General features: G+C 43.3%; 1 protein-coding gene across 2 annotated transcripts in view; it reads left to right on the plus strand.

Moving 5' to 3' along the window:
* xrn1 (5'-3' exoribonuclease 1) overlaps window positions 1–24,049 on the plus strand; it is a 29,130-nt gene that overhangs the window by 1,610 nt on the left and 3,471 nt on the right. The window contains exons 2-38 of one of the 2 annotated variants that reach the window (XM_072668595.1): window positions 1,829–2,061; window positions 2,693–2,790; window positions 3,420–3,529; window positions 3,642–3,752; window positions 4,011–4,096; window positions 4,649–4,736; window positions 5,032–5,200; window positions 5,285–5,352; window positions 6,181–6,315; window positions 6,441–6,510; window positions 7,337–7,442; window positions 7,810–7,899; window positions 8,271–8,427; window positions 8,580–8,699; window positions 9,436–9,605; window positions 10,216–10,333; window positions 10,430–10,525; window positions 11,484–11,587; window positions 12,402–12,533; window positions 12,681–12,843; window positions 13,637–13,750; window positions 13,903–14,001; window positions 14,274–14,389; window positions 14,516–14,752; window positions 14,885–15,020; window positions 15,301–15,357; window positions 15,840–15,972; window positions 16,344–16,413; window positions 16,553–16,745; window positions 16,886–16,981; window positions 17,630–17,722; window positions 18,016–18,096; window positions 19,452–19,529; window positions 19,702–19,821; window positions 20,858–21,005; window positions 22,631–22,782; window positions 23,475–23,588. In XM_072668595.1, coding sequence (XP_072524696.1) covers window positions 1,829–2,061; window positions 2,693–2,790; window positions 3,420–3,529; window positions 3,642–3,752; window positions 4,011–4,096; window positions 4,649–4,736; window positions 5,032–5,200; window positions 5,285–5,352; window positions 6,181–6,315; window positions 6,441–6,510; window positions 7,337–7,442; window positions 7,810–7,899; window positions 8,271–8,427; window positions 8,580–8,699; window positions 9,436–9,605; window positions 10,216–10,333; window positions 10,430–10,525; window positions 11,484–11,587; window positions 12,402–12,533; window positions 12,681–12,843; window positions 13,637–13,750; window positions 13,903–14,001; window positions 14,274–14,389; window positions 14,516–14,752; window positions 14,885–15,020; window positions 15,301–15,357; window positions 15,840–15,972; window positions 16,344–16,413; window positions 16,553–16,745; window positions 16,886–16,981; window positions 17,630–17,722; window positions 18,016–18,096; window positions 19,452–19,529; window positions 19,702–19,821; window positions 20,858–21,005; window positions 22,631–22,782; window positions 23,475–23,588 — 4,461 coding nt within the window. The remainder of the gene's footprint in view (window positions 1–1,828; window positions 2,062–2,692; window positions 2,791–3,419; window positions 3,530–3,641; window positions 3,753–4,010; window positions 4,097–4,648; window positions 4,737–5,031; window positions 5,201–5,284; window positions 5,353–6,180; window positions 6,316–6,440; window positions 6,511–7,336; window positions 7,443–7,809; window positions 7,900–8,270; window positions 8,428–8,579; window positions 8,700–9,435; window positions 9,606–10,215; window positions 10,334–10,429; window positions 10,526–11,483; window positions 11,588–12,401; window positions 12,534–12,680; window positions 12,844–13,636; window positions 13,751–13,902; window positions 14,002–14,273; window positions 14,390–14,515; window positions 14,753–14,884; window positions 15,021–15,300; window positions 15,358–15,839; window positions 15,973–16,343; window positions 16,414–16,552; window positions 16,746–16,885; window positions 16,982–17,629; window positions 17,723–18,015; window positions 18,097–19,451; window positions 19,530–19,701; window positions 19,822–20,857; window positions 21,006–22,630; window positions 22,783–23,474; window positions 23,589–24,049) is intronic. The other variant, XM_072668596.1, reaches the window with a different exon arrangement.

Consider the following 24,049-nt stretch of genomic DNA (forward strand, 5'->3'; position numbering starts at 1 on the left):
TTCATCTTTAGTGATGAGCTCCAACTCTTTGAGGTTCGAGGGTCTCCTTGCCATCACCCTGATCTTTAGCTCCCTCCACAGATTCTCAATTGGATTCAAGTCAGGACTCTGGCTGGGCCACTGCAAAACATTAATGTTTTTGTCTGCTAACCATTTCTTCACCACTTTGGCTGTGTGTTTTGGGTCGTTGTCGTGCTGAAATGTCCACCGGTTCCCAAGGCCAAGTTTCTCTGCAGACTGCCTGATGTTGTTGTTGAGAATCTTGATGTATTGCTCTTTTTTCATGGTGCCATTTACTGCGATCAAGTTCCCTGGTCCATTGGCTGAAAAACACCCCCAAAACATTAGGTTCCCACCACCATGTTTGACAGTGGGGATGGTGTTCTTAGGGTTGAAGGCTTCTCCTTTTTCACGCCAAATGGTGCACATATCATTGTGGCCAAACAATTCAATTTTTGTTTAATCTGACCATAAAACAGAACACCAGAAGTCTTCTTCTTTGTCCAGATGAGCATTTGCAAAGGTCAAGCGGGCTTTTGTGTGCCTTTCCTGGAGAAGTGGTGTCCTCCTTGGCCTGCGTCCGTGGAACCCAGCAGTGTGCAGTGTCCGTTGAACTGTCTGCCTTGAGATGTCGCCACCAGCAGAGTCCAGATTCACCAGGATGGCCTTGGTGGTGATCCTTGGATTTTTCTTCACCTCTCTCACTATTCTCCTGGCCAGCACAGGTGTCACTTTTGGCTTCCGACCACATCTTCTGAGATTTTCCACAGTGCGGAACTTCTTGTATTTTTTAATAATACTTTGCCCTGTAGCCACTGGAACTTGAAAACATTTTGATATGGCTTTATAGCCCTTTCCTGACTTGTGAGCGGCCACAATGCACAGCCGCAGGTCCTTAGTGAGCTCCTTTGTCTTAGCCATGACTGTCCACAAACCAACTGCAGAGAGCTGCTGTTTTTCTCCTGTTGAGTTGATTAAAACAGCTGTTCCCAATGAATCAGGGTAATTAGGATGCTTTAAAACAGCTTGGACTATTTGGAATGGTATAGAACTTTGGATTTTCCCATATACTGTGACAGTTTTCAAAGGGTATGAATAATTTTGGACATGCCACTTTTTGTTCAAATGTGTATAAAAGCTGAGAAATATTTTTTCCCACAATGATGCCTCTTGTACATCATCGTGTTATCTCCTGGGAGATGCCTGTGTCGTTTCAAGGCAAAAATATAACTTCTGGTTAAATAAAAGTAAATTTAGGTCAAACTTTGCCAGGGGTATGAATACTTTCGGGCATGACTGTGTATATATATATATATATATATATATATATATATATATATATATATATATATATATATATGCACACACACATACACAGTGTCACTGATGCACTAAGAGATGTATCTCTCCTACAAACACTTCTACAGACCTTTACTTGGCCTCCTGTGTGTATCATTGGTGTGGTGTATGTATATGTTCTCAGTGATACCGATGCACCCACAGACCCAACTGGTTCACCTGAGGTGCTAAACAGCTTCACTTGTTCAGCTCTGAACGTTGAAGGGCTTGTTGAGCGTCTATGAAGGCAGTGATTTGTGAATGTTAAGCGATGTTAAATTCCATATGGTTCCAAATGTTCCAGCTAGAAATAATAAGAAGTATAAAGCAGTGTGGTACAGGTGTGTGTGTGTGTGTGTGTGTGTGTGTGTGTGTGTGTGTGTGTGTGTGTGTGTGTGTGTGTGTGTGTGTGTGTGTGTGTATAGCAGTGTAAAAACAGAGCAGTGAGTAGTTCTAGCAGATCTTTCACACGTTTTCTCTGTTCTTGCAGATCCCAGAGTTTGACAATCTCTACCTGGACATGAACGGCATCATCCACCAGTGCTCACACCCCAACGACGAGGACGTCCACTTCCGGATCACAGAGGAGAAGATCTTCGCCGACATTTTTCACTATCTGGAGGTGCTCTTCCGCATCATCAAGCCCAGGAAGGTCTTCTTCATGGCGGTGGATGGAGTCGCTCCCCGGGCCAAGATGAACCAGCAGCGCGGCAGAAGGTTCAGGTACGAGAGACCTGAAAACAACTGCTTGGATAAGGCTGGAGGGCTTTGTGTCTTAATGGGGGCAGAAAGGAAAAAGCTGTGACCTCAAAAAGTGTCTTACATTTATTTAGGAACTGATTCAGTTAGTCATGAAATCTCAAGTTTCTTCAGAACAAAAACAGATACAAATAGTATATATATACTCAGATATGATGCAGAATTATTTGAAATTGTTGGATACACAAGTGAACAGGAGTTCAGGCAGCATGTATATATGTGTACTTATATATAATGTATGCATGAATTTGTTTGTTTATTTTTAGATAGGATTTTGCAAATAAATAGCTTGATCTTGATCTTGCCAATCTAGACATATTTTAATGGATCAGGTATCAGCTATTTTAAATACGATCCAGTTCAGATCCTTTGTTTTTTCCGCTGTGCTCTAACAGCACTCTTTGGCACCCTCTAGGCAGCATTAACAGACATTATTCCCAGCCTGCAGCAAGATATCAGAACAGCTTAGAGCCTGCAGTGTAGAACCTAATATCTGTGGTTCTAGAGCTGCATTTGCTCCAGTCTGTCACTGTTAAACCCAGGAGTGGAAACACACTGCCGCCATGTTTTATTCTTTCTGCTTCTTTCTGTTCAGATCTGCGAAAGAAGCAGAGGACAAGATAAAGAAGGCTTTGGAGAAGGGCGAGGTTTTACCCACAGAGGCCAGATTCGACTCTAACTGCATCACTCCAGGTTTGTATTCCGCTGTGTCGGTTAAACACTGTTAACCTGTCTTCAGACTTTAATATTTTTACTGTAAACGGTCAGTAATAATGAAGTGTTTCTCACTGGCCAGTTTCTCACACCCATCTTGTGCTTCCTCTCTGGACACCTTTAGTGATGTGGTGTGATTTGTTTGTTTATTTAATGGCAATGGTCAAAAGCCGATCCGCACCAAGAGCCCTTCGAGCTTCAAGTACGGCTCGGCTCGACCCACCATCCCTCAAAATCCGCGGAAGACAAGCGTCCAGGCTTTTTTCTGTCCTGGCACCAAAGTGGTGGAACGAGCTGCCCCTGGGTGTCCGAACGGCCGAGTCGCTCGCTGTCTTCAAACGCAGACTGAAGACCCACCTCTTCAGAGAGTACTTGGACGATTAGTTCTATGGTCGCCTTATTGTATTGTGTTTAGTAATGTCTAAGCTTGGAGGTATCTTTTGTATTAGTCTATTCTAACTAGCTGAGGCTTCTTTCTTGGGTAAATAGCAAAGCACTTTGTAAGTCGCTCTGGATAAGAGCGTCTGCTAAATGCCGTAAATGTAAATGTAAATGGTGTGTTTTAGCATCTCTGGATTAGCTGAATAAATCTGCCGCATGTTTCTCAGGGACGGAGTTCATGGCCAGGCTGCAGGAACAGCTCAAATATTTTGTCCACAATAAGCTCTCCACAGACCGGATGTGGCAGGGAGTCAGAGTGTATTTATCTGGTCACGAGGTGAGGATAAGGAAATGGAACCTTGAGAGTGTGTGAGAGTGTGTGAGAGTGTGTGAGAGTGTGTGAGAGTGTGTGAGAGTGAAGTTCATGCTAATTCTGCTTTCTCTTGCAGACCCCTGGAGAAGGAGAGCATAAGATAATGGAGTTTATTCGCTCAGAAATCGTGAAACCAGGCCATGACCCAAATACACGGCACTGCCTCTACGGCCTGGACGCTGACCTGGTGTGTGTAGTGTGTGTGTGCACGCGCACGCATGTAGCAGTTTGACTCTGCATTTACAAAAGTGATGTTTGCTACCCACAGTGTGCTGGTCACTTTATTAGAAACCCCAACCTTGTGCTTCCACATTGCGGCCACTTTATTAGAAACCCCTACCTTACAGTATGTGGCTCTGTTGTAAATCAATCTCTCTCTCTCTCTCTCTCTCTCTCTCTCTCTCTTTCTCTTTCTCTTTCTCTTTCTCTGTCTCTCTGTCTCCAGATTATGCTCGGTCTTACCAGTCATGAACCTCACTTCTCTCTCCTCAGAGAGGAGGTACGGTTCGGGGGGAAGAAGTCTCAGAAGAGGTTTGTTTTTGTCTTTGGGGAACAGACATGTCCTGCATATATAAAACTGTGTATATATATAATATAAGAGTTTGTGTATAAAATGTGTATAAATTTGTGTAAACAAATGTATAAACCCAAATCCAGTAAAAAGGAGAAAAAAAGAGCTTCTTCTGAAGAAAGTAGTGAGATCTTGTCTGTGAGCTAGTCTGAAGAACAGAGCTTGGTTCCTCCAGGGTTCTCCTGGACGCCCCTTAGTCCAGCCAGCACAGTGTGGAGGTGTTACATTTACAAATAAGGCATTTAGCAGACGCTCTTCTCCAGAGCGACTTGCAAAAGTGCTTTGCTATTTACTCAAGAAAAACCTCAGCTAAGTGTTCAACTCCATCAGCAGCAGCAGCAGCTCACCTGATTTACCATCATTAAGCCCTGATTTACCACCAAACCAGGTGTTGATCTGAGGAGAACTCTAAATAACACTAGACTCCACTTTGGAGAATTTTGGAGATGTTTTATTAAATCTATGTATTTTTAATTATTTCTGTTCTTTTTTTTTTTTTTTCCATCTTTCAGGATAACGGCTCCAGAGGAGACCACCTTTCACCTTCTCCACCTCTCCCTGATGAGGGAGTACATCGACTATGAGTTCTCCCCTTTAAGAGTGAGCAGCTTTTAGATCAGGGAGTAATTCATGTATTAGTTTTCCAAATAGCTGCATTCATATTGATTTGATATTAGAGTAGTTTGTTCTGTGTTTCTGTCTGAACCTCCAGGTGTGTTTTATTCTGAACTATTGTATGAATGAACTGTGTTCTGTATATAAAACCATACAAATGAAATCAGTGGACTTAAATGTGCAGTATGGACACTTTTAACAGTCTCTCTCTCTCTCTCTCTCTCTCTCTCTCTCTCTCTCTCTGTGTCTGTCTGCTCTAATCTCTCTCTCCCTCTCTCAGGAGAAGATCTCGTTTGAGTATGACGTGGAGCGGATCATAGATGACTGGATCCTGATGGGTTTCTTGGTGGGGAACGACTTCATCCCCCACCTCCCTCACCTGCACATCAATCACGACGCCCTGCCGCTGCTCTACCGCACCTACATCAGCGTGCTGCCCTCGCTCGGGGGTGAGAACCTCTGCTGTGCTGCCTTTAGCTGTCTGTCTGTGTTCTCTGTGTTAACCGTTATCCCCTTCTGAATCCCTGCTTTAGGATACCTTAATGAAAATGGGAATCTGAACCTGGCTCGCTTCGAGAAGTACCTGGAGAAGCTGTCCGAGGTGAGTGTTAATGTGGGCTTTCAGCTGAACTCTGCGTTTGTTCTTATTCAGACTTTATGTCTAGACCTTTTCTATTTATAGTAAAGCTGGTGTCTGTATGTGAAGAATTTCAGATGAATAGCGAGACTATATTGGGTTTCAGGCCAAAGCACTAATCTAAAATAGTGATGTTATATTAACACCAGCTACTTCCTACATGTGTTAAAGGTCCCACATCCTGTCAAACTGAAGATTTCTGATCTGATAAAAAATGAAAGCAGTGGGGTGTGTGTACATACCTGCCAGTCTACTAATATCACTAATTATATCAATTAACCATACTAATAAATAATTAACCACATTTATATTAGGGATGCACCGATCCGATATTAGGATCGGGTATCGGATAATTAGGCTGATCCATGGAACCGATCCTTTCGCTTTAATTTGGTTGTGTGAGACTGCACTAAATATGCAAATTAATAAATTACAAATGTCAATTTAGTACATTTATATCTGTGTTAATTTGTTATATTATATAAAGTAATGTTTAAGTCAATCCTGATGTCTTAATTATCTCCCACATGGTGAGATGTACGGTCTATTAATTCAGCAATGGTATCGGACTGGTTGTTAAATTATAAGAACAAACAATACACACACACACACTCAAACACACTTATCATATTCGTTATCTCACATCCTCTACAGAACCCCCCCCCCCCCCCACACACACACACACACACACACACACACACACACTCCAGAGCATAACTACTGTTTACTCCTTTAATGAAACATGTTCCCCTAAACTGCACCGTCTCTCCTGTTCTGCTCCCTGTGCTCCAGTTCGACCGGGAGCACTTTAGTGAGGTGTTTGTGGATCTGAAGTGGTTTGAGAGTAAAGTGGGGAATAAATATCTGAACGAAGCAGCCGGTCTGGCAGCGGAGGAGGCCATGAACAGAAACGGCAGGAAGAGCAAGGTGAGCAGATCCTCAGCTCAGGCACCTGTTCTTAGTGGGAGTGCTGGATGCTGTGAGTGGGAGTGTGTGTGGAGGAGTTTGAGGGCAGTGCTGGATTTAACTGGACTGGTCTGTTTGGTTCTCAGTCGTTTGAAGATTCTCTGTGTCTGGCTGCTCTGGATGGAGGCAAAGACTCACGGTGTGCTTCAGGCAGAGGTACACATGCACATATGCACCATTTTTACTAAATAACCACTGTTAATAAATTCATATAGGTTCATGTCCAGTCTGTCTTCTTTTTCGTTATGATGGATTAGGATGATTTGCATGTGGATGGATTGTATGGGTGGATGTCAGTGGAGATAGTAGGGGTGTGTATGGAGAGGGCTGTTTGGGTGGGTAGATATGGAAGGGAGTGGTATGGGTGAAAGTGGATGGTTGGAGGTGGGTGTAGGTAGGCATGAATGGGTATAAATGTTATATGATTGGAAAGGATAAATTATAATATATTAAATTATAAATAAAATATTAATATAAAAAAATAAATTATTATTATAAGTAACCTTGCTCTCTCTAGTTGTGTAGGATGGTCATTCCTGTTCATTGCTCTTTCTGACAGCCTGCAGGTGCCAGCAGGCTTTATTTTGGTGGCCGGGGAAGACCATCCCTCCCACCCAAAGAGAACGAGACCAGCTGCTGCTGCTGCTGCTGCTGCTGTTGTTGTTATTGTTATTATCATTATTATTATTATTATTATTATTATTATTTCTTTCTCATACTCAAGTTTACTTTACAAAACACAGCCATACACAGACATAGAAATTAGAAACCGAGTTCATACTCTGACCAGACGTTTAGTCAGTAGTGAGAGGACGTGAATGAGGCAGGGTTGGTTTATGGGCTGCGAGACTACAGGAGGACGGTCTTGCTGAGTTCATCGCTGGGGCAGCTGCTGCAGTGCTCTCAGGTCAGTTTGAAAGGTCTGTGAGATGTTAAGATCTTTTGCCCTTTTCCTCCTCTGTTCTTCTCAATGCCTTCTCAGAAGGAGCTGAGGAGGACGGTGAGGATGACGACATGTTTGAGACGGAGTTTCGGCAGTATAAGCGCACGTACTACATGACCAAGATGGGCGTGGAGGTCGTCTCAGAGTGAGTGGCTGACCTTTTAAAATGCTGTGACCTGAACTTTTCCAGAAATGTGAAGGAAGGCTATGACCTCATTACAGTTGGACTGAATTAACTGAATTAGGCACACGGCCAAGTGATCTTCGTTGATGCAGGCTGACAGCAGAGCAGGTCATACTAAAGAGCTCATGGCACTATCGTAGGATCCCACTAGTCTATTAAATTTCTGCCCCGGCCAGCCGTAAGTGCTATTGTTGTGAGATGGAAACATCTTGGAGAACGGCCTCTTGAAGCAACATTTTCACAATTCAGGTGTCCATATACTTTTGATCATATCATGTTGTACTTGATATGTATATGTATATATGTTTTTCCTGTATATGTGTTTTAGTGAGTTTTTGGCCAGCCAGGCTCGCTGCTATGTGGAGGGTATTCAGTGGATTCTTCATTATTACTACCATGGAGTTCAGTCATGGAGCTGGTAAGAGGACTGTGTATATACTGTACATGTAGACTACCATATAAGGCTTAGTTAGTCGCAAAAATGTTAAACATTACATAGTAAATGTGTGTATACCTCTAAAACTCTATCTGGGTTTTTCTGGGTTTATTGTAATGTTATATAGAGTTAATTACAGGTAGACGCTTTCACTGACCACTGACTTTTTGTTTGTTACGCTTTATTCTAATGTTATGTAGAGTCAGTGAGGGTGTCTACCTGTAATTAACTCTATATAACATCAGAATAAACCCAAATAAACTGCTTTTATGTGATTGACTAAAACAAAGTAATAATTAAAAAAATAATTGTAATAGATCACTTAATAAAACGTGTGTGTGTGTGTGTGTCAGGTATTACCCTTATCACTACGCCCCTTTCCTCTCTGACGTGCGGAACATCGCTGGGTTGGTGTTGACGTTTGACCTGGGGAAGCCCTTCATGCCGTTTGAACAACTGCTCGGCGTTCTGCCTGCAGCCAGCAAAGACCTGCTGCCCAAATCTTACCAGGTAACCCTAAACCACCTGGGTCAGCATTACCTGGATCAGAGTGCTAGGACATTTATTAGATGTTCCAAACACAGTCAACCGTAAACCCATCAGCACAGCTCGGCTTCACAGGTCACACAGCTGAAGTGTGGTCTTTGTTTTTTTTTGTTTAGCACCTGATGACGTCCGAGGATTCCCCCATCATCGAGTACTATCCGCTGGACTTCAAAACGGACCTGAACGGGAAGCAGCAGGAGTGGGAGGCAGTGGTGCTCATCCCCTTCATCGATGAGGTGCGGCTCGGAGTGGTTGCTTGTTTGTTTCCTGACTAAAATGAAACTTCCACTGTAATACGTCCTCACAGCCTCTCTCAGTGTCTGTTCTCCACTCTAGTTCACTGTTTAGTGTTTGATGTTTCCTTACAAGTCTTTGATTTGATGCCTTGTGAACTGACCTTTAGAGGCACTGGTTGGGGTTGAGGGTTTGAGGGTTAAGAGCAGGCCTTGGGGTGCAGGCCTTGGGGTGCAGGCCTGTGTTCAGTAGACAGTTGTATTTAATACAGATTCAGATTCAGGTCAGGTGAGCGTCCACGAGACCTCTACAATAGACCATCCAGATAAAGTCTCACTAATGAAGCACATAATGCATAATACCAAGAATAGTTCATTTGTTGCATACACGGCCATACAAAGCACAACTAGCCGTGGAATACATTATAATGACTGTCTGGTCAAATAGTAAAAATATTGCAGGATGGATATACATATTACATAAAGTTAAGCAATGTAAAATAAAATGTATAGGAGTAATACAATCTATGCATACAATATAGAAAATAGATGGGGATGGGGGGGTGGTTTTAAGTGTAATTGCTGTAGACTTGCGCAACATAAAGAACATTTTGCTGCTTTTTTTTCTAGATTATGTGAAAAAATTTGAATGGATATGGATACAAGCTTTTGTTCCAACAGTGAGTGATGTTTTGTTTTTCTAATGAAGTCCTGTTTGTGATACCTGTGTGTGTTTCAGAAACGGCTGCTGGCAGCCATGGAGCTGTACACAGATCTTATGACTAAATCAGAGAAGAGCAGGAACAGACACTCGGAGTGTGCTCTCTACTGCCACGATAAACAGCTGGATTACCCCTATACCTCCCCACTGCCTGAGATATTCCCCAACATCACACACTGCCACACCAGGTACACATACTCACACACCAGGTGTACACGTGCCATGTTTATATCATTGCTGTCCTGTGGAAACGGTGGATCTCCATTTTTGTCTGTTTCTAGTTTTCTCCGTCATTTGAGCTCTGTAACTGCGTCTGTAAATAACTTAAAGAAATTGGCCAGTAGAAATGCTTTAAATGACTTGGAATTATTTTAACTTGACATTCATTCAAAGTCCTTCTGCTGTAACGTCTCCAGACATGTTTTTCATTGAATAGCGATGATATCCGCTTTCTATTCTCTTTGTTTTCCAGTAGACGTTTTATAGCAAGTTTAAGCCTAAAAGCATAAACAGCAGCTCTGTTACTTTAGACCAAACCACAATTACATTTTCACGCAATTCTATCAAGATAAAAACGCTCCATCCATAACAGAATCTCCATACACTGAATCACAGCACTAGTGGGAGCTGCGCCAAGTACTACTAGGTCTAAATCACCAGGCTTTACTACATCTCTGTGTAGAAACAGTTTAAGGTTAAGGCTGAAGAAAATAGGAGGGAGGGATTTGACTGGATATCAGTGATGATTCACTTGCAGATTTTTTGCAGATTTTTAAAATAATTTTTGGGTGTGTTCAGGGTGACCCCCATTCCTGTTGACGCCTGGCGGGTTTCTCTGGATTACGTGAGCCGTAAGATCGACCGCAGCACGCTGTACTTCTGCGGTTTCCCTACCCTGCAGCACATCCGCCATAAAGTAAACCTGCCCTCGTTAGATTAATTCTGATTATTACCAGATTAAACAGGATTATTATGGAATTAACTCTGATTGCCTTTTCTCTCTCCCCCTCAGTTCTATAAGAAGAAGAGCGGTGTGATGGTGTTCCAGCAGAGCAGCAGAGGGGAGAACATGATGCTGGAGATTTTACCCTGCCAGCAGGGGGTGCCTGTGAGTTCTCCCACTTCAATCGAGGACCTGTATCACTTAGAGTTCATGTGATTGATTTTAGTCTGAACTTCCCCAGATTTGACACGTTATCTGAGCTGAGCTCAGTCAGTTTCAGGTTCGGTGTGAATCTGAGCTTCACTGTAGAGAAACTGACCTACTCTGATCTCTGTACAGTGGAGGTGAATGGAAGCAGGCGTTGGTCGCCATGACTACAACACAGATACAGCCCATAATTTATCTCCTATCCAAACCCACCAGTGCAGCTACACGAGTCTTCTGAGTTTTATATGGGATGATGATGATGATGATGATGATGATGATGGTAAAATAGTGAATAGAGAATCTGAACTAATGCAGTTCTCTTTAGGGACTACTTTCTGTAGCTGCACTACACCCTGCAGCATGTATCCCTCCACCATTTTAATGATCTGATTTTAAAAGCAGGTTCTAGAGCCTAACTCTTCTCAGAACTCTGGTAGAACCGTGTCTCAGGCATCAGGCAGCGTCTTCATCACCATTAGGTGAAGAACTTTCTGTGAGGAGCTTTTAGTAGAGCTTCAGACGTCTGCTTCCCTTCACCTCCACTGTAGAACTCCAGCTCTGACTGGAGGAGGTTATCTAGAACCGAGCGTTTCACACCACCAAACCCCCACTCTGAATGACTCCATGTTTGTATTTTAACCATCATTATTGAGCGAATTTGTGAATTTCCCATTTCAGTTTCTTCTGTTTTCAGCCTGGACTGCTTTTTGAATGAAGCACAAAACAGCAGCCAATCAGGACAGAGCCTATTTACATACATCACTGTGCAAACACATCAGCGAGCCCCCTTCATTTATTAATTCATATGTAGAATAAAGGCCATTTAACTCCAGACACTCTGCGCGTGTGTGTGTGTGCGCGTGTGTGTGGTGTTGCCTCACTAAAGCTGGTGTGTGATGGTTCCTCTTGCTTCCAGATGTTGGAGGATGTAGCAGGGCTGGTTTTGGGGAAATTGGTGTTTGTGAACTGGCCTCATCTGGAGGAAGCGCGAGTGGTGGCAGTTTCTGATGGAGAATCAAGGTATGATGTTAATATTGATTAATGTTGATTACTCTGATTAATCTCTTACCTCACTGCTAATCCACTCACATTTAAAAAGGGTTCTTTAAAGTTTAGTCCCCTTTTTAAAGAACCATTTAAACCCTTTAGCTGCTAGAGTACCTCACTGCTGCACTCTGCTGCACTCTGCATCTCGTCTGCGCTGTGCTGTACTGTCTGCCTGCACTGTGCTGTGCTGCGCTGTCTGCCTGCGCTGTGTATTGTTGGTCCTGGAGGAACATGGTTTGGTGTCACTGTGTACTCTGTATTTAGCTGAAATCACAATAAAGCCTCTTGACTCAGGGCAGTGGTTCTATATGGAACTCGGCAACTCGGAGAACCATTTAGGTGCTTCAGTCTTGGCTGAGGGGTTCCTCATATACAGAAATACATAGGGAAGATCAGCTGTACGCAGCTCTCTAAATAAACAGTGGTGCAGTATAGCACTCAAATGGGTTCCACCATTGTCACAAGTTCAAGAACCCGTTTCAGTAGTATGTAGGACCTCTCACTCACTCAAGCTCGCTTGCTTTCTCTCTGTCTCTCGCTTCGTCTCACTCTTTCTTTCTTGCTTAAACTCTTTCTCGCACACTCTCGCATGCTCTCGCTGATCTTGATGCATTCTCTCGATCAGTTTTGCTCTCGCTTGCTCTCTCTCTCTCTCTCTTTTAGATTTTGGAGCTTGAGTATGTTATGGTGGTATTTCTAGAGCTTGATTTGCAACATTGGAGTTTTAAATGACATTGTGTGTGTAAATGTAAATTTCTCTCTCTCGCTCTCGCGCGCTCTTGCTCAGGTTTTTCCTGGAGGAGCCACCAGGCACGCAGAAGCTGTATGAGGCCGGCACTCCTCCGCCTGCGAGAGTGGTGTATCTGAGTGATAAGGAGCAGAAGGACTGGGTGAAGGAGGTGCAGGGCATTACTGAACAGTAAGACTGGCTTTACCTCCACCATCATCACAGCACCGCCCTGATCTCTTACCCCCGCGTGTAGCACATCCTAAGCCTCAGTAATCAGTGACTGTGCAGAGCTGTGTACGGCAGGGGACTGACTGCTAATACTGTCTCTTTCTGCAGCCACAACAAGCGTAAAGGAATCGTGATCAACGAGACGGACATCCTGCTGCACGCTCAGCTGCTGACCGGCAGGAAGTATGTGGTTGGTCAGAATGGCAGCGTCCATCTGGAGAAGCAGTGGGCCAAGCAGGTTCTGCCGTTTTCATACCAAACTATTGTTAAGGTGAGATCACCTCAAATCTACATCTGCGTTTAGCTGCAGCGGATGGAGGGATGAGCGGGCGGATGGATGGATGGATGAAAGGATGGGGGGGCCAGGTGGATGGATGAATGAATTGAGGGATGGATGAATTTACAGATCTTTAGATCTTCAGATGGGTGGATAGATTAATTAAATGAATGGAGGGACGGGCGGGCAGGCGGATGGATGGATGGATGGATGGATGGAGGGATGGGCGGGCAGGCCGATGGATGGATGGAGGGATGGGCGGGCAGGCCGATGAATGAATGAATGGAGGGATGGAGGGATGGGCGGGCAGATGGATGAAGGGATGAGCAGATGATGAAAGGATGAGAGGGGTGGGCGGATGGATGGAGGGATGAGTAGATGGATGAAAGGATGGGCAGGCGGCTGGATGGATTGAGGGATGGATGAATTTACAGATCTTTAGAAGGATCTTCAGATGGGTGGATAGATTGATTGGATAAATGGATAGATGGGCGGATGGGGGGATGGATGGAGGGATTGGTGGGCGGATGGAGGAATGGACAGGCGCATAGTTTGAGGTGTAGATGGATATACAGATGGGTGGAGATCAAGTCATTGAAGAATTGATGTAGTAGATAAGTTATTGGAAATATCGATGGTAGTTGAATATTTATGAACAGATTTTTTTAGTAATGGTAAAATGACAGACTTGTTGATCATTCTTCTGAAGAACTGTTATTAAAATGTGTGTGTGTGTGTGTGTGTGTGTGTGTGTGTGTGTGTGTGTGTGTAATTTTTGGAATATCAGGACATCAAGGCCTTCGACTCCTTCCTGGCTCGTTTTAAAACCCTAGATGAGCTGTTTCCTTTGACAACCACTGTGTTTATGGTGGGGAACCCATATTACGGAGCTATGGGAGAGGTGGGTACTGAACTGACTTTAATCAGCTGGTTAAGATGTGAAATAAGTGGCTGCATCAACTTTGTGTCAACTGTGTGTGTGTGTGTGTGTGTGTGTGTGTGTGTGTGTGTGTGTGTGTGTGTGTGTGTGTGTGTGTTTGTTCCTCTGCTTAGGTGCAAGATTCCAGTGATGTCATTAGCGAGGGTCGGATCCGGGTGGTCTTCACCATGCCCTGTGAACCACAACTCGATGCCTTAATTCAGAACCAGCATGTGAGTCCACCTGCCTCTCTGTGAAGCGTGCATGTATGACTTCACTGAAGTTCAGGGCAGCTGCTCTGCGAACACAGTGGTTCATAATCACACACCCGATATCTTAATTAAACCACGTCCATTAGGTTTTGAGTAAATTAGACTGTCTAAGTCCAGTGTTTGTTAGCAGTGTTAGCCTAGCATCTGCCATTGCTTTTGGAATCAGTAATCAATTAATCCTCTGATGATTTTATTTATTTATTTATTGCTGAACTGTTTCTTTGAACTTTCAGAAATACTCTGTGAAGTACAGCCCTGGATACGTCCTCGCCTCACGCCTCGGCATCACCAGCTACCTGGTCTCCAGGTTTTCCGGCAGCATCTTCATCGGGAGAGGAGCTAAGAAAAAGTGGGTGGAGTAGTTGTTGTTGATGATGATGATGATGGTGAAAATGATGACTGCTTCTCATCTGAGCCTGATGGAAGGCTAGATGTTCTAACTCCTGTTCCTCTCCGTTCCTCTGTTTCTCTGCAGTCCTCATGGTGAGCAGAGAGCTAATGTGGGTCTAAACCTGAAATTCAACAAGAAGAACGAGGAGGTTCCCGGCTACACCAAGCGGACGGAGAAGGAGTGGCTGTACTCGGCGGCTGTGGAGGAGCTGCTCGCTGAGTATTTGGAGAGATTTTCGGAAGTGTTTGACTTTGTGTCGAGAAACAGCCACGATGACGTCTTCTACGAGGACGATATCTGGCCTGGAGAAGATGAGAATGGGTACATAATTTACTAAATGCATTCATTAGAAGGGGTGTCCACAAACCTTTGGACATGCAGTGTAACTGCGAGCGACCGTTGTGCGACTTTTTGACTTTAATGGTTGGTGTGGGTCTTTTATGGGTCTCTCAGGGCGGAGAAGGTCCAGGAGATCCAGGCCTGGCTGAAAACGCATCCAGTTAGCTCCTCCTCCAGAGCGTCATGTGACCTGCAGATTCTGGATGCAGGCATTGTGGAGAAGATTGAGGAAGAGTTGGAGAAATCCAAGGTGAGGATTTTTTTACTCGCAAGTGAGAGTAGTGAAATGTTGTTTCTCAGTTCACCTCTCCAATCAGCCAATCAAAACAAAGCTCATTTACATATGTCCGTCTGAAAGACACAGTCTGTTTTAATGGTAAAGGAGGAAGAGTGGTTGTGTTCAAATGAATGATGACTGATGAATGTTTTTGGTTCATAAACCTACATACCCCCATACCCCTCAGATTTTATTTAGATTTATTAAGATTTATGTAGATTCACGCTCACGTGTCCCAACCTCTGATTGGCAGGCTAAGAAGAGCAGTAAGAAAGTGCGAGTCACTGTGAAACCCCATCTGCTGTTCAGGGTAAGCGAACTCCTGTGAAGCGTCCGTACCTGAGTAAAGCTTAATTAAGCATGTAATTAAGGATAATTAAGGGTTTTGTGTTGGATTGATATTACATTTGAAAAGAAGTGCTGTTGGGCTACAAACTACAGCGAATTACTAATTAAATACCAATGTTTAAATCCAACAGTGAAATAAAGCAGTTTATTATTATTATTATTATTATTGTTGTTGTTATTGATATTATTATCGTAATTGCTAATAAACACTTTGAATATTTATTTTTTGCAAACAAGGCAGTTCATTAACAGTTTGTTGTGGTTTTTAAATTATTATAATTTTTATTAAGTGATTAAATTATAAAAATGTAATAACTTTCTATTGTTTATCAATATTTTTATAATGTGCTTTTGTGGAGTTAAACATGCTTGTCTTTGCTTTGTAGTTTACATTCTATATGTGTGTGTGTGTGTGTGTGTGTGTGTGTGTGTGTACGTACATAGCCTCTGGAGCAGCAGCATGGTGTTGTTCCTGACCCGGATGCTGAGTATCACCTGTTTGATCGCGTCGTCAACGTCAGGGAGAGTTTCTCTGTTCCTCTCGGCCTCAGAGGGACCATTATCGGCATCAAAGGAGGTACAAACTCACATTTATAATATTTGTGTGGGTTTTGCTTCCCAAAATGGTTGTAATTAAATTTTACTCAATTATTTGCCCAAGAACTGATGAGTGATATGAGTAGGCGGGGCTAAACTGGGTGGGGATATGTAAATGAGTTTGACTCAAACGTCTTTAAGAGAGAAAAAAATCCTGAATTAAAATCAGAGGGGAAATTCCTTTTTCCATGATTTTCAACCTATAAAGGAAGAGTCTTGTTGAGGTCTGAGATTTACACGGTCAGTGTGTCAGAAAGCTGTGTGTTGATTCTTCGTGTGTGTGTGTGTGTGTGTGTGTGTGTGTGTGTGTGTGTGTGTGTGTGTGTGTGTGTGTGTTTCCTCTGCGCTCAGCTGATCGGGATGCGGAGGTGCTGTATGAAGTGCTGTTTGATGAGGAGTTTGCAGGAGGACTCACTCTCAGGTACAGCACTGCTCTAACCGGCCAATCCAAAGTGCCCATATGTTAACATCCCCCAACCGAACCCCCTCCGTTTATATTCTTTGCGTAAAATGTGTGTGTGTGTGTGTGTGTGTGTGTGTGTGTGTGTGTGTGTGTGTAGGTGCTCTCCTGGGCGGGGCTACAGGCTGCCCCCGTGTGCCTTAATCAACCTGAGTCACGGAAGCCGTCAGGAGCAGAGCTCCCACAAACTCACTGCCATCGTCAAACCCCAGCCCACCTCGACCCAGCGCACACACAGGAACCAGCTGGAGGGGCTAAACCACTCCCCCCGCTCACCTTTCATACCTGCACAGGTAAAACACACACGCACACACACACTTTCTTCTTGATTTCAGACGGTCCTTATTTTTGCTGTGTTGGAGAATGTAGTCAGTGTATTCATCTTATCATCATGATGTCTCATTGTGTGTATGTGTGTCTGTGTGTGTTACAGCAGAACGGCAGGCAAAGTTTCGCTCTCAGGTCTGCCGACACTCAGGGAAACAGAAACTCTCCCCATAAAGCTCTCAACCAGAAACACACACACAAGGTAAATCCCCGCCGACCGTCATTAACATTTATTTAATATTTCTCTTGATTGTTTTGATTATTTTCTTTTAATGTTTTTTTTATGGGCAGTTTTATTTACTTTTTAATCTTAATTTGTTCCATTAACTCTTTCATGCATATTTTATTGTCCTTTATGTTCTTTATGCTGTTTTTACTTTTATATTTTATGTAAGGTAGGGCTGGGTTGTATGAACCACCGCTGTATATACAGATTCTGACGCTACTTCTGGGTCGGTCATCTAGTCACTGATTTAGTGAGGTTGTGCTCTGAAAACAGGTGGAGGAAAAAACAAGCCGACCATAGTTTTGAGTTTAGCGATGCTGAGTTTGACTGAAGGACAGAGCTAGTGGACATGAGCCAGTCGACTAACTGAGCCTGGAAACCCTCCTCAGACCGTTTCCTCCACTCTGTGCTCAGATCTGAGGCTTTATCCTCTAAACAGGTGTGATTTGAGCCTCAGTTAGCTGGAACACGGCCTGTGCTATTATGTTTAGCCTGCTGGCTAACCAGCTTCTGGTTCATCAGTTGTAATGGTCAGACTGTCGATTTAACATTTTATAAAGCTTATACTACTCCCTAAACTGTTTACAAAAATGTGTGTGTGTGTGTGTGTGTGTGGTCGGTCAGGGCTCTGGTAAGGAGGAGGACTTCAGTAATGTTTGGCAGTCTCTGCAGAGTTCAGGACCGCCTCAGAAACCACCAGCTCACTGGCAGAACCACGTAAGTGTCTCAGACAGGTACAGCTTCTCATTGTCACACCTGGAATATCAGCAAACAGTACGACAGGAAACTGGGCCGGTTTGCAGATTATGCTTCTGGGTCGAAATCCTAAAGTTTGGACACGACTGTTTTTCGTTTTTACATGTCTGTATTCTCCACTCCAGTCATCAATGTCCAATAATATTACACTATTAGTCACATTTAGTCTAACCTAATCTATACTGTGTGTGTGTTTGTGTGTGTGTGTGTGTGTGTGTGTGTTCATGATTTGTGTTGTTTTGTGTGTGTAACAGGCTAAAGGCTCTGCTGGACAATACAAGGAGCATGACAACCAACATCAGCAGAGCCAAAGCACTGACTTCTCCAGCAAACCTGTATGTTATACACACACACACACACACACACACACACACTCCACTACATCAAGCATATTATAGGTTTATTATTATATTATTGTCAGGTTTGCATTGACACCTGTTGAATAAAACCATTTAACATCCCTTAAAAAATAACACTGGAGTCTTACTTAGAGTTTTCCTGCTCTGCAGCCCCATTCTTTCACCAGCACATGATGCTGATATCTGATACTGCAGCACTGATTAAGGTGGGGATGTCCTGATCTGATCCAGTGACTCAGGATCTGGGCCAATCCAGGCATAGAATTTTTTCATTTTTTTTAAATAGTGGATCAGGTATCAGCTTTTAAAGCCTGACCCATTGTAGTCCTTGGTGGTGGTGGTGTAGCAGAGAGCGCCCTCTGGCGTCCTCCGGCGTCCTCTAGACGGCATTTACAGACATGATTTCAGCTGCCGCCTGCAGCAGTGAGGAAACTACCCTAAACCCCGTTCAGCTGTGATCTTTTTTTTTTTTTTTTACAATGAAGGATACTTTTATTTGAACTGATCTGTACTCTGATGTTAGTGGTTAGCAGCCAAAACAAGGCTGACGACGTCGTCCTACTGGAACTCTCCATTCCACCTTAAAGGATGCAGCAGTTCTGTTCTGCTAAAATAAAAATTCGCACATGAACACGTGAAAGTTCTGATAAGACTTCAGCTTAGTTCAGCACAAAGAGACACACACAGATACACAGAGGAAGTGATTTAACTGCAGTGTTTTAAAGGAACTGGAGCTGAATGGTCAGGTAGGTTGGTCAGATTAGACTTTTAAACTTTATAGTGTTTAATAATTTATAATAATTCAGTCATTTGAAATAGATTGTTAGCAGAACTGAATAAATGAGTTTAGAATGTCTGATTATGGTACAGACAGTGCTTTTGCTGGAGTTTACTAGTGTTTCTTAACAGCGTGTCTAAGTTGTGGGGCTGTATTATTTTTATTATTATTTTAGAATTATAATAAATTCTTATTAGAAGACAACATCTGCCTTGTATGAAGGGTGTCCTCCAATATGTGCTGTGCTACTCACCTCCAACGCCCCCTGAAGGAGGTCCCAACTGTTTGGTTTAGCATATATAGTGGAGCCCCTCAGGGTACTATTGTAGTAGGCCCTACTGATGCAGAACTATAGTGTAGTGGCTTTAGCTGATGTTCTTCATACGTGGCACAGATTTTAGGGCCAGAGGTACGTTCAGATACTGTCATCACATTTACACCCTACACAGTGCAGACACTTTCGACCCATAGCATGTTCTCATATTAGTGCAGCCCTAGATTAGATATGGAGCTGATCCTGTGCAGGACAGTAGCCCGGTGTTTGTTTCTGCAGGGTCAAGGTGGCAACATCAGACTGCTGAAAAGGAACGAAGATCTCAATGCTGCTTTCCCACAAAAGCCTTCAAGCCAGGTACGACCGCCTTGCGCAGTCTACACATTTCATCTACGTTTCATCATTTTCAGAACAGAAGTTACATGTACATATTTTTACAACAATGTTAAACATTGGAACCGGTGTCTGTGTCTTCTGTATCCTCTGCTAGTCTGAGAACCTCATAAGCATGTTTCTGTCCCTGTTTCAGGTCAGCTCAGAGTTTGAGGAGCTGATTGCAAGTTTGAAGATCAGTAAGGATCCTGAACCTTCCTTAATGGAGTCCAAAGACCAGGCAGCAGAGCCACTGTCCCCACAGTCCTTTGCTCAGGTCAGTACAGCTGGTGGAGATGAGGATTTTTTTAAATATTATAACAAATTATTAAAGCAACAAAGAATGCAAATATTAATTCTGCAGAGAATCTCACCAGCTGATGGACACACACACACACACACACACACACACCTCTCCACACTTCACACACCTTGTGCATCAGTGACACATTCCTATTATGTAGTTTCCGAAAGTGCAGATCTGTGTTAGCCCTTATATGGCCCCTTACCGTCCGAATTTATTATAGGTTCTGTAGGTGCAGATCTTGCACTACCCTTCTGTTCTCCCAGTGTCACCCGGCACCCCTGCAGAGAGCAGGGTTGTAAATGGCAAAGGGTCTCTAGAACCCTAGCAGAGATGGGGTTGTAACCCAACACTGTATGGTTAAGAAGAAGGTATCGTTAGAACAGTTAGAACAGAGTTCCTAACTTAACAGAAAATATATAAACAAAATGTATAAAAGCACATTAATATGAACCATCGCCCACACAGCTTCACTCTCTGTGTAGGATTTAATAATTGCATACATTAACACTAAACCTACCTGATGGGTATGATGGTATTTTGGGATATTCGGTATGTGGGATTTTCAGTATGTGGGATATTCGGTATGTGGGATATACTGACTACTGAATAGTATATGGGATATTCATTAAGTGGAATTTTCAGTATATGGGTTATTCAGTATTCAGACTGGGTGTTTCTGGGTGGGGTATTCAGTTATTTGGTAAATACTTGTTCAGTATGTACTCTGATGATTCATCACCTACTGTAAGTTTAATGGTCTGTAGTTATGTGGGTCGCTGTGGTTCGATTAGTTTCATTATTAAGAACTAAAAAAAAAAAAAATATATATATATATATATATATATATATATATATATATATATATATATATAGTTACTCATATATAACTCATATACTGAATAACCCACATACTGAATACTGAATAATTCACGTACTGAATATCTATCTATTTCTGATCAGTGGCTTATCCATAAAGCTTCTCTGTTATTGACCTGTTTATGAGCAGAGGGGAACCCTGATGCTGAAGGAGATGCTGAAGATTGACAGTTCAGGAACAGCCGGCACCGCCCCCGAGTCTGCCCTTTTCAACACCGCCCAGAATAACAGCCCTGGCGTCCAGCAGCAGGGCAGGAGACGGTCTGCTAAGAAGCTGGGTGTGTAAATGATGTCCTTACACACACACACCTCGGAGTCATTCACTGCTTAGGACATGAACTACAGTTCCATTGACATTGATGACATTTCTCTGAATCTCTTCTCCAGAGCTCCTACAAGCTCTCAGAGGGTTGCATCAGTAAGATCACAGTTTTAATAGGAGGAAGAAAAAAGTCATTTTGGAGCGTTTCTATTGGTCCATTCATCATGAAATTCTGATACAGCATAAAGAGCAGATTCACATTATAGAGAAAAGTGAAAAACGGCCAGAAATGGAGATACAGGATCTTGACAGCACGCTATTTGATGTGTCCGTGTGCTTGTTTAACCCATGTCCAGTTAAGCTTAGCAGTGACAAAAGCCGGTATTAAGCATTCTGCAACACCCTGTGACAGAAAAGGCTCAACCAGCCGTGATCACGCTGGGTTTTTGCATTTCGCTTCAGGGTGTAAACAGTCCTTTGTTTTGGTTCAGCAGTTTCACAAACCAGCTAATGCTGTAGATAGAGAAATAGATAGGGAGATACTTTATTAATCAGAAGGAAATTTAGCAGCCTATAGCAGCCTATAGCATAATGAAGATAGAAAATACAGATAAATACCTTATTATTGTATGGTATGTCCTGTGCTTTTATTGTGTAACTGCTATATATATATATATATATATATATATATATATATATATATATATATATATATATAATATAATAAATAGTGCAGATAAATTAGCCTTTAAATAGCTCTGGACGATATGGTAAAAATACTATATAATCATATACAAATCAAATCAAATACATATAATCACAGACTGAAAACATCAGTAGCTGCAGATTCTCATAAACCACTATTCAGATCCTCTCCTGTACTGAATACAGTGATTTCTACTCAACATCTGCAGCTCTTCATCTAATGAACCCAGTCTAATTACACTGTTAGTAATGAAACCTGCAGCTGATCAGTGTTTATTAAGCACTAACAGTCTCCTCCGTATGATTAGAAAAGCTTACTGTTATCACTATAACTAAATATATCACAATACGATAAAATACCGTCATATTGCCCGGCTCTACCTCTGAATACTAAAAACTACCTTCTAATCCCACCTCCCGACTGACTGCACCCTGACGCCTCTTGCTTGTGCTGCATTTTTAGAAACCAGTTTTCTCCCCAATTTAGATCACCAATTTCCCAACCCGTACATAACCCCCCCCCCCAGCCACACCTCTTTTTCGTCACCAGGCAGGCAATGCACCATATACCCGGCTCTGACGCACCGGCTAGCAGACGCCAGTGCTGCACTAGAGTGGGATGAGATGGCGCCATCTACCCACCTTAGAGAGTGCAAGGCCAGTTGTGCCCTCTCTGGGCCCCGGCTGCCGATGGCTAGCAGCGTGATCGGGAGACGAGCCGGCGACCCTCTGATCACAGTGACTGCGTCTTACTCCGCTGCACCACCCTAACATTTCCCCGAATTCAGATCATAACGAGAGCATCTCCTCCTCTACATGAGACATGAGACTGAAGTTTACATCCTCCACCTGTTTCTCCACCTGTTTGAGTCAAACTGCCAGTTACCAATCATTTAAATAGATTTGCTGCATGATGTTTTGCCCTTGTTTTTTCAGCTGCGAGAATAAACACCCCTCAGGGTGAAGCCCCTGGACCCCCACTCGCTGGCCAGCCATCCCTGCTGCCCAGCATGGCTGCTGAACTGGGACGAGTCTGTGCAGGCCTTAACATGAGCCCTCCTGAGTTTACCTTTCTCCGCAACAGACAGGTTAGCACACACTCACTCTCTCTCTCTCTCTCTCACACACACACACACACACACACACACACACACACTCACTCTCACACACACACCATTGTCTCCGATTTCATGGAACTGAATGTTAGAGGTCACAACAAACAAAAAAGACAACAATCCAACAATACAGACCTTTGTTCTGCTGCTTGTTGTCAAATAGGCTTACACACTATATGTCCAAATGTTTGTGGACACCCCTTCTAACTAATGCCTTCAGCTACTTTAGGTTGCACCCATTGCTGACACAGATGTGCAAATGCACACACACAGCTTGTCTAGTCCCTGTAGAGAAGAAGTACTGCCAATAGAATAGGACTCTCTGGAGCAGATCAGCATCATGACCCTATTGACTCCATGCTGCCTAATGCCAGGCGTGGGCTAGAGGGGTATAAAGCCCCCCAGCATTGAGCTGTGGAGCAGTGGAAGAGCTGTGTTTGAGGAGAGTCAGTGCTGATTTATGCCTACAGTTAGCACTGTGCTTATTGGTGGGGTGTAAGCTCCTGCACTGTTAGCTGTTAGCTATGTTAGCCTTGAAGCCCTGGTTTAAAACAATGGCTCTGGTGGACATTTGCGCTAGAAGGAGGTAGGCTGTGTAATCTCATTTTTCATCCAACTACTGCTTGAAAATGTGACCTTTTCCCGATGCTGTCCTCCCTCTGCAGGGTCTGACCGTGTGTCAGGTGAAGCTGTCCAGCGGCCTCCTCGTGCACGGCCCTCAGTGCCAATCCGAGAGTGAAGCCAAAGAGAAAGCAGCGCTCTTCGCCCTTCAGCGCCTGGTAACTCTCTCTCTCCTCCGAGTGATTTATACACAGACTGTGAGTCAGTAGGAAAACCAGCAGCTCCAGTCTTCAATGGGGGGTGGGGTGGGGGGGTGGGGGGGTCAACGTTCCTGACGGTCTGCCAGGGGTCTTTCTGTTCTTGGGTGAGTTATCAGCTGCACTGATCATGTGGAAGAGTCTGTGGCGTCCAAATTCCTACAATTCTCTCTGATTCGCCAAGAATGCTTTCACACACACTGTGTTCTACTGTCCTGGTATGATAAACACTATGGGAGGTGTGTGTGTGTGTGTATATAAATATTTTTTTTATGTAAGGGAAGAATATTCACATTTTTTAAAGTATTTTTTTAATTACTTAAGCACACACATACACACTTCCTGCTGAGATAAATATAATAGATTATAATATAATAATAAGCATTTAAGTGTCTTTTTAATAAATAGTAATACATGCATAC

Source organism: Salminus brasiliensis, chromosome 23 (assembly GCF_030463535.1).
Source record: "Salminus brasiliensis chromosome 23, fSalBra1.hap2, whole genome shotgun sequence".
Taxonomy (NCBI): Eukaryota; Metazoa; Chordata; class Actinopteri; order Characiformes; family Bryconidae; genus Salminus; species Salminus brasiliensis.